Below are 10,000 nucleotides of genomic sequence, written 5' to 3'. Positions count from 1 at the left end.
TACTCGCCAACAGCTATGTGTTCCTGCCTGTCAGTCATGTCCTTATTTGGGCAAAAACTCGTAATCTTAATATCTTCAGAGCTGTTATAACTTCCCTCATACAGTGTGTGCCGATAGAGAGATTAACTACGTATTTTGAACCAGGCTGTAAACATGTTTATTTAAAGTCTCTTTGAATGGGTGTCTATGTGGTTTACTGTTTCTGCAGCCAGCCTCTAGTGGACGCTTGAGGAACTGCAGTTTATAACACTTCAGCTAGGGATAGACCGCTTATCGGCCTCCTTGACTACTAATAATCGGCATCGGCCCTGAAAATAACATATCAGTCTATCTCTAACTTCAGCATGGGCTTCATAGTTTGAGACCGGAGGTGGCCGCTTGGTTTGGATCAATCAGGATCCAGGATTCACTCAGCCTGGCGATCAAACTGTTAACATCTCCAACAGCTGAACTCTGCACAGACACTTCAAGCACACACACACACACACACACACATACACATACATACACACACACACACATACACATAGACACACACACACATACACATACACATACACACACACACACACACACACACACACACACACACACACTCTCTCTCTCTCTCTCTGAACTAATAGATGTCCCTGAGGGATCGTGGGTCGCTCACTGTTGCTGCAGGGGGAGGGGAGTGAGTGTGTGTGTGTGTGTGTGTGTGTGTGCGTGCGTGTGTGTGTGTGTGTGAGGTCAGAGGTCAGCCTGTAGTTTTATCTCCTCCCCTGCCAGATGATAAAAGGGTGTGTTTGTTTGTCCTTTCCTCAGATGTGTTAAGGGCGTTTGTGTTCCATCCTGATGTCACAGCCGGGTGGGGTTAGACTGAATGTCAGGGACCTGAGGGTGCGTTTGATTTCATGTTCTTCAGTCATTCTGTTTCCTGTCCAACAGCTGGGGTGTGTTTGTTCCTCTTCTTCTTCCTTGACCTCCTCCTCAGGAGTTTATAGTCTCAGCTAACTTTTAAGGAATGACCATAAATGGAAGAGAGGGAGGGGCTAGAGAGGAGCTCCACCCTCTCCTCCATATATGGTCATTTCTGGCTCAAAATAGAAACAAAAATAAAACCACTAAAATCTCAAACCAGAGGCTTCAGAACGGACATCTGCAGACCGACAGGTGAGGTCAGAGCAGATCACTCAGAGTCACAGTCCACAGACTCACCTGGATACTCTTAAAGGGACAGTGTCACTCTGAGAGGACCCGACAGCAAATAACAGAGAAACACTGAAACACCTGCACAGGCAGGAGGAACTGCTGAGGAGAGGTGTGGTTCTGGAGTTCACTTTCTGAAGTCCTTGAGGTGTTCGAAGAAGAAACCACAGAAGAAGAAATAACAGAAGAAACCACAGAAGAAGAAACCACAGAAGAAGAAACCACAGAAGAAGAAACCACAGAAGAAGAAACCACAGAAGAAGAAACCACAGAAGAAGAAACCACAGAAGAAGAAACAACAGAAGAAGAAACCACAGAAGAAACCACAGAAGAAGAAACCACAGAAGAAGAAACCACAGAAGAAGAAACCACAGAAGAAGGAATCACAGAAGAAGAAACATAGTAGAAGAAACTACAGAAGATGAAACAACAGAAGAAGAAACAACAGAAGAAGAAACCACAGAAGAAGAAACCACAGAAGAAACAATGGTAGAAGAAACAACAGAAGATGAAACAACAGAAGAAGAAGAAACCACAGAAGTAGAAACAACAGAAGAAACGACAGAAGAAGAGACGACAGAAGAAGAAACCACAGAAGAAGAAACCATAGAAGAAATCACAGAAGAAGAAACATAGTACAAGAAACTACAGAAGAAACTACAGAAGATGAAACAACAGAAGAAGAAACAACAGAAGAAGAAGAAACAATAGTAGAAGAAACCACAGAAGAAGAAACCACAGAAGAAACAATGGTAGAAGAAACAACAGAAGATGAAACCACAGAAGAAGAAACATAGTAGAAGAAACTACAGAAGAAGAATACACAGAAGAAGAATACACAGAAGATGAAACAACAGAAGAAACAACAGAAGAAGAAACAACAGAAGAAGAAACCACAGAAGAAGAAACCACAGAAGAAGATACAATAGTAGAACAAACCACAGAAAGAGAAACCACAGAAGAAGAAACAATAGTAGAAGAAACTACAGAAGAATAAACTACAGAAGATGAAACAACAGAAGAAGAAACCACAGAAAAAGAAACCACAGAAGAAGAAACAACAGAAGAAGAGTCTCCAATTTAACCAACAGGACTTCCTGAAACACTGAGAGCTGATCAGTCCTCCATTTATAAAACACTCAGACTCTTTCAAAGTAAAAGCCCCTCACATGATGAAGCAGACAGAGCTGATCTGACTGAGAGAAACACTTTACCCCCCCCCACCCCCACCCCTGTGTGTGTGTGTGTGTGTGTGTGTGTGTGTGTGTGTGTGTGTGTGTGTGTGTGTGTGTGTGTGTGTGTTTGTCAGGGTCTCTGCCACGTTGTCTGTGGTTTCCTGTCTCACTCTCACATGACAACTCCACAATGAGCTGAACACACACACACACACACACACACACTCAGACAGAGACACACGCACACACACACACACACACACACTCAGACAGAGACACACGCACACACACACACACACACACGTATTAAATTATGGGTTAATCCACTTTTTCTCTCTGATGAACACGAGCAAGTTTTCACTTCCTTCTTGTTGTAATGTCACTTCCTGTCGCCGCCCCGAAGAGGAGTTTTAAACACCTGTCTCACTCTCTGAGGGTGAGACAGTCACACACAGGAGTTTTAAACACCTGTCTCACTCTCTGAGGGTGAGACAGTCACACACAGGAGTTTTAAACACCTGTCTCACTCTCTGAGGGTGAGACAGTCACACACAGGAGTTTTAAACACCTGTCTCACTCTCCGAGGGTGAGACAGTCACACACAGGAGCTCTAAACACCGGTCTCACATACACACACTCATGGAGGCTGCAGCTCACTCACCTGTCCTGTGGGGGGCGCTGCGGCGTGGCTGGGGGGTGGGGGGGGTGCTCAGGTGGTAGGAGAACCTCATGGTGCTGAACTGGCTGGAGAAGGAGGGGGGAGGCGGGGGACAGGGGGGAGGAGGGGGGAGGCTGAGCTCAGAGCTGTGAGGTGGGTTCAGCTGCATCCTGACACCTGCACAGGTACGTCACCTCTGCACCCAGCAGGTCAGAGGTCAGAGGTCACAGCAGGTCGGAGGTCACAGCAGGTCAGAGGTCACAGGAGGTCAAAGGTCACAGCAGGCCTCACTTCATCTTCATGCTTCTCTGAGTCTTTTATTGTGAAGGTCTGGATTCACTTCCTGTTTGTAGAGTTCATCAACAGGTCAAACTTGACCCTGGTCCAGTCTGCATCCTCCCCCCTCCATCCTCCCCCCCTCACCCATCCCTCTCTCTCTCCCTCTCTCAGAAGAGGTGAAGATAGTCTCCTCACTCTCTCTCCCTCCATCCCTCCATCCCTCCATCCCGGGTCGGTCAGCAGAGTCCAGCTCACATGGTTCACAGATAAACCAGACTGATCCCGGGTCAGCTCAGTCCTCCTGCAGAGTCCTGCTCCCTCTCTCAGACTGACTCGGGTCTCCTCAGTCCTCCTGCAGAGTCCTGCTCCCTCACTCAGACTGATCCCGGGTCTCCTCAGTCCTCCTGGAGAGTCCTGCTCCCTCACTCAGACTGATCCGGGTCTCCTCAGTCCTCCTGCAGAGTCCTGCTCCCTCACTCAGACTGATACCACGTCTCCTCAGTCCTCCTGCAGAGTCCTGCTCTCTCACTCAGACTGATCCCGGGTCTCCTCAGTCCTCCTGCAGAGTCCTGCTCCCTCACTCAGACTGATCCGGGTCTCCTCAGTCCTCCTGCAGAGTCCTGCTCCCTCACTCAGTCTGATCCGGATTACCTCAGTCCTCCTGAAGAAGCAGAAATCCAGAATGTGCCGACTCAGCTCCAAACACTCAGAAGTTCAGCTCTTGGCTCCTCTCTATCGCTCTCCTCCTCCTCTTCCTCCTCCTCTTTCTCCTCCTGCTGCTCCTCTCACTCGGTCAGTTTCTCCTCCTCTGCAGACTTCTCTCATTCCTTCCTCTCTCTGAATAAACTCTCAATCGGTCAGTCGGTCGTCTTTCTCTCTCTCTCTCTCTCTCTCTCTCTCTCTCTCTCTCTCTCTCTCTCTCTCTCTCTCTCTCTGTCTCTCAGCAGCTTCAAGCTTTTGTGTGAAAGTCTGATCCGAGCTGCAGACCGACACCACAGCTCCTCCTCCTCCTCCTCCTCCTCTCGTCCAGACATCTGATCCCCCCTCTGTGGTCTGTTTTTCATTTTCTCAGCAGCTGAAATCTGAAGCAGGAAAACTGTGGAGAGAAATTCCAGCAGTGTTTTATTTTCCCCTCCTCTCTCTCTCTCTCTCTCTCTCTTTCTCTCTCTTTTTCCGCTCCTCAGCTCAGCCTTGACTCTTTGACTCCACAGTTTGAACCTGCAGGTTCAGTCTGAGCCAACAGAGGGCGACAACACTCAGTCAGGATCCAGAGAGTTTATAGATCATGGCGTCAGATATATGAGACTGAGAGCATCTCCACACTCTGGACTCTACCTGTCTCACAGGTACAAGAACCCTCTGACCCTCCGTCTGACCCTCCATGTGTATGACCCTCGGTGTGACCCTCGGTGTGTCTGACCCTCGGTGTGTCTGACCCTCGGTGTGTCTGACCCTCGGTGTGACCCTTGGTGTGACCCCCGGTGTGACCCTCTGTGTGTCTGACCCTCGGTGTGACCCTCGGTGTGTCTGACCCTCGGTGTGACCCTCTGTGTGTCTGACCCTCGGTTTGACCCTCTGTGTGTCTGACCCTCGGTGTGACCCTCGGTGTGTCTGACCCTCGGTGTGACCCTCGGTGTGTCTGACACTTCATGTGACCTTCCGTTTGTCTGACCCTCTGTGTGACCCTCGACGTGACCCTCCGTGTGACCCTCTGTGTGACCCTCCGTGTGACCCTCTGTGTGACCCTCCGTGTGTCTGACCCTCCGTGTGACCCTCCGTGTATCTGACCCTCTGTGTGTCTGACACTCGGTGTGACCCTTGGTGTGACCCTCGGTGTCTGACCCTCCGTGACCTTCTGTTTGTCTGACCCGCCGTGTGACCCTCCGCGTGACCCTCTGTGACCCTATATGTGTCTGACCCTCCGTGTGTCTGACCCTCAATGTGTCTGACCCTCCATGTGTCTGACACTCCGTGTGACCCTCCGCGTGACCCTCTGTGACCCTATATGTGTCTGACCCTCAATGTGTCTGACCCTCCGTTTGTCTGACCCTCCATGTGTCTGACCCTCAGTGTGTCTGACCCTCTGTGTGTCTGACCCTCAATGTGTCTGACCCTCCGTGTGTCTGACCCTCCATGTGTCTGACCCTCAGTGTAACCTTTCATGTGTCTGACCCTCAATGTGTCTGACCCTCTGTGTGTCTGACCCTCAATGTGTCTGACCCTCAATGTGTCTGACCCTCAATGTGTCTGACCCTCCGTGTGTCTGACCCTCAATGTGTCTGACCCTCAATGTGTCTGACCCTCAATGTGTCTGACCCTCAATGTGTCTGACCCTCCATTTGTCTGACCCTCCATGTGTCTCAATGTGTCTGACCCTCCATGTGTCTCAATGTGTCTGACCCTCCATGTGTCTCAATGTATCTGACCCTCCATGTGTCTGACCCTCAATGTGTCTGACCCTCCATGTGTCTCAATGTGTCTGACCCTCCATGTGTCTCAATGTGTCTGACCCTCCATGTGTCTGACCCTCAATGTGTCTGACCCTCCATGTGTCTGACCCTCAATGTGTCTGACCCTCCATGTGTCTGACCCTCCATGTGTCTGACCCTCCATGTGTCTCAATGTGTCTGACCCTCCATGTGTCTGACCCTCAATGTGTCTGACCCTCCATGTGTCTGACCCTCAATGTGTCTGACCCTCCATGTGTCTGACCCTCCGTTTGTCTGACCCTCCGTGTGACCGTGTTTCTGAAATGATGGACTCGTCTCTGGTTTTATTTAAACGTCTTTTTATTCACTTTGAGAAAAAACAGTAATCGTTTGATGAAGTGGATCTGAGGATCAGCGCGCGTCCGACCTCCGACTCCTCAGGCTGTAACGAGGCTGACCAATCAGGAGGAGGCGACCATGGTGATGAGGATGATGAAGATAAACACAGAGAGCAGAGGTCAGGTGTGTGTTGTTGTTTGTTTGTTTGTTGAAGACGTCACAACTTCCTGTTTGAAGCTAACGTTAGAGAAATGCTAACGAAACTTCCTGTTTTAACATAAACAAACTTCCTGTCTCACCTGTCCGTCCTCAACCGGCACGCTGTACACCAGAGCAGAGCCACGACCACCACGCACAGACCTCACTGAGGCATTCTGGGTAAAATCTGACCGCAGTGTGACATCACCCGCCGAGCTGTTCACCGTGCTGCTGAGGAAACTGTTCTCATTCCAACCTGAGGGGAGACAGGTGAGACAGGGGAGACAGGTGAGACAGGTACTGTGGTGAGACACAGGTGAGACACAGGTGAGACAGGTGAGCTAGGTACTCTGATGAGACAGGTGCAGACTGAAGAGTCAGAGGTCAGTTAGTGACTGAGCAGTGAGACGGGCACTGACCAGTGAGGGACAGGTGAGACAGGTCAGAGCTGTCTGTGTTCAGACACAGCAGCGTACTCTCCTCCTCCTCTTCTTCTTCTCTTTTTATATCCTTCATCTTCTTCTCTTCCTCTCGTCCTCTTCTGCTCTGTGACCTCCTCTAGAAAGGTTTGATTTCATTGGTCAGAGGCTGTGACATCACAGGAAGTGGTTAAAAACAGTCCTTCAAGACTCACCTTCACATCAGACGGAGTCCTCCTGTGACGCTCGCCCAATCCCTCTGCAGACAGAACAAGACCAACGAATGACATCACAGTGACTACACCCACTTTTTTAGACACAGTCTATAGCCTGACATCACAAGGTTTAGGGCTCAGAGTTTAGGGCTCAGGGTTTAGAGTTTAGGGCTCAGGGTTTAGAGTTTAGGGCTCAGGGTTTAGGGCTCAGGGTTTAGAGTTTAGGGCTCAGGATTTAGGGCTCAGGGTTTAGAGTTTAGGGCTCAGGGTTTAGGGCTCAGGGTTTAGAGTTTAGGGCTCAGGGTTTAGAGTTTAGGGCTCAGGATTTAGGGTTTTGGGCTCAGGGTTTAGAGTTTAGGGCTCAGGATTTAGAGTTTAGGGCTCAGGGTTTAGAGTTTAGGGCTTAAGATTTAGAGCTAATGGTTTATGATTTAGGGCTCAGGGTTTAGGGTTTAGAGTTTAGGGCTTAGAGTTCAGGGCTTAGAGTTTAGGGCACAGGGTTTAGTGTTTAGAGTTTAGGGCTCAGGGTTTAGTGTTTAGAGTTAAGGGCTCAGGGTTTAGGGTTTAGAGTTTAGGGCTTAGAATTTAGGGCTTAGGGTTTAGAGTTTAGGGCTCAGGGTTTAGGGTTTAGAGTTTAGGGCTTAGAGTTCAGGGCTTAGAGTTTAGGGCACAGGGTTTAGTGTTTAGAGTTTAGGGCTCAGGGTTTAGGGTTTAGAGTTTAGGGCTTAGAATTTAGGGCTTAGGGTTTAGAGTTTAGGGCTCAGGGTTAAGGGTTTAGAGTTCAGGGCTTAGGCTTCAGAGTTTAGGGCTCAGGGTTTATGGCTCAGGGTTCATGGCTAAGGGTTTAGAGTTTAGGGCTCAGGGTTTAAGGTTTTGGGTTTAGGGCTCAGGACTTAGGGTTTGGGGCTCAGGGTTAAGGTCTCAGGACTAAGGACTCACGGTTTAGGGCTCAGGGTTAAGGTCTCAGGACTTAGGGCACATGTTTTAGATCTCATTACTTAGGGATCAGGATTTTGGGAGCACTTGTTAGCAGGCTCTCTGGACTCACCAGCGTGCTGCAGCGCCTCCTGCAGGCTCTTCTGAGTCTCTCTGAGCACCTGTAGACTCTGCTGAACCGGGTCCCTGTACCTAACACACACACACAGCAGAACACACACTCCAACACACACCATGACCCTCCTACACACACTCACATACACACTGACCAGCTCCTACACATACACATACACACACACACACACACACACACACACACACACACACACACACACACACAAATCAATCAATCAATCTGACAGACATTAGCCTTAGCATCAGCATGTTAGCTTAGCTCACCATGTGTGTGTGTTGAGGATTATCAGAGTCTAGAACAAACTGATAGATCTTCCTCTCCAGGTAGAAATTTAAACACACCAAACTCAACAGGATCAACCTACACACACACACACACACACACACACACACACACACACACACACACAAATGATTAATTATTAAGTAAAGCAAGATGGAGTCTGTAGGGATTACCTGTAATGTGTCTGTAGTGGAGTGACTGACTGTGGGTGGAGTAACCTGACTGTGGGTGGAGTAACCTGACTGTGGGTGGAGTTACTTGACTATGGGTGGAGTTACCTGACTGTAGGAGGAGTTACCTGTCTGTGGGTGGAGTTACCTGACTGTAGGTGGAGTTACCTGACTGTAGGTGGAATGACCTGACTGTAGGTGTAGTTACCTGGCTCTGGAGGACCGCTGGGTGGAGGTAAGCAGGAAGGCGGTGCAGAGAGCAGCAGCGTTGTAGCAGCAGGAGCTCAGACTGTGAGCCTCCATCAGCAGGAAGCTCTGCAGGAAGGAAACTCTGTTAAAGAGCTCAGACAGCGCCACCTGCTGCTCCCTGGAGGCACTGTTGAGCTCAGAGAACACCGCCCTCAGACCTGCAGGGGACAGGTGAGAGACAGGCAACAGGGACACATGAAGGGGGAGGGGGGAGACAGATAGACAGGTAACATCAGACCTTCAAGGATATAACAGGCACTGAACCATTGTGTGTCCACAAGGGGGGGGGGCGAGTAAACAAACGTGTCTAAGTTACCCTGGGTAGAGTCTGTCAGGATGTATGTGAGTATGTTACCCTGGGTACAGTCTGTCAGGATGTATGCGAGTATGTCACCCTGGGTAGAGTCTGTCAGGATGTATGTGAGTATGTTACCCTGGGTAGAGTCTGTCAGGATGTATGTGAGTATGTTACCCTGGGTAGAGTCTGTCAGGATGTATGTGAGTATGTTACCCTGGATACAGTCTGTCAGGATGTATGCGAGTATGTCACCTTGGGTAGAGTCTGTCAGGATGTATGCGAGTATGTCACCCTGGGTAGAGTCTGTCAGGATGTATGTGAGTATGTTACCCTGGGTACAGTCTGTCAGGATGTATGTGAGTATGTTACCCTGGGTAGAGTCTGTCAGGATGTATGTGAGTATGTTACCCTGGGTACAGTCTGTCAGGATGTATGTGAGTATGTTACCCTGGGTACAGTCTGTCAGGATGTATGCGAGTATGTTACCCTGGGTAGAGTCTGTCAGGATGTATGTGAGTATGTTACCCTGGGTAGAGTCTGTCAGGATGTATGTTAGTATGTTACCCTGGGTACAGTCTGTCAGGATGTATGTGAGTATGTTACCCTGGGTAGAGTCTGTCAGGATGTATGTGAGTATGTTACCCTGGGTTGAGTATGTTACCCTGGGTAGAGTCTGTCAGGATGTATGTGAGTATGTTACCCTGGGTAGAGTCTGTCAGGATGTATGTTAGTATGTTACCCTGGGTACAGTCTGTCAGGATGTATGTGAGTATGTTACCCTGGGTAGAGTCTGTCAGGATGTATGTGAGTATGTCACCCTGGGTAGAGTCTGTCAGAATGTATGTGAGTATGTCACCCTGGGTAGAGTCTGTCAGGATGTATGTGAGTATGTCACCCTGGGTAGAGTCTGTCAGGATGTATGTGAGTATGTCTCCCTGGGTAGAGTCTGTCAGGATGTATGTGAGTATGTCACCCTGGGTAGAGTCTGTCAGGATGTATGTGAGTATGTTACCCTGGGTAGAGTCTGTC

General features: G+C 49.2%; 1 protein-coding gene and 1 long non-coding RNA gene across 4 annotated transcripts in view; both read right to left on the bottom strand.

The window, feature by feature from the left end:
• Positions 1-6,066: 6,066 nt before the first annotated feature.
• On the bottom strand, positions 6,067-6,554 carry LOC117808775. Its single transcript, XR_004630393.1, has 2 exons — positions 6,368-6,554; positions 6,067-6,182 (listed from the first exon to the last, which is right to left on the bottom strand). It is a non-coding gene; the product is annotated as an uncharacterized LOC117808775 (long non-coding RNA).
• Positions 6,555-6,635: 81 nt separating this feature from the next.
• The window catches only part of LOC117808774, a 5,789-nt gene continuing 2,424 nt past the window's right edge, over positions 6,636-10,000 (bottom strand). Inside the window, exons 4-8 of one of the 3 annotated variants that reach the window (XM_034678436.1) lie at positions 8,633-8,831; positions 8,236-8,332; positions 7,949-8,111; positions 6,901-6,944; positions 6,636-6,824 (exon numbers count right to left, since the gene is read on the bottom strand). In XM_034678436.1, coding sequence (XP_034534327.1) covers positions 6,651-6,824; positions 6,901-6,944; positions 7,949-8,111; positions 8,236-8,332; positions 8,633-8,831 — 677 coding nt within the window. In that variant the 3' untranslated portion in view covers positions 6,636-6,650. Of the gene's footprint in view, positions 6,825-6,900; positions 6,945-7,948; positions 8,112-8,235; positions 8,333-8,632; positions 8,832-10,000 lie in introns of those variants that run through there. The other 2 variants (XM_034678437.1, XM_034678438.1) reach the window with 2 other exon arrangements.

The sequence above is a fragment of the Notolabrus celidotus genome, unplaced genomic scaffold, assembly GCF_009762535.1.
Source record: "Notolabrus celidotus isolate fNotCel1 unplaced genomic scaffold, fNotCel1.pri scaffold_149_arrow_ctg1, whole genome shotgun sequence".
NCBI lineage: Eukaryota > Metazoa > Chordata > Actinopteri > Labriformes > Labridae > Notolabrus > Notolabrus celidotus.
This window is presented reverse-complemented; position numbering and strand designations above follow the sequence as displayed.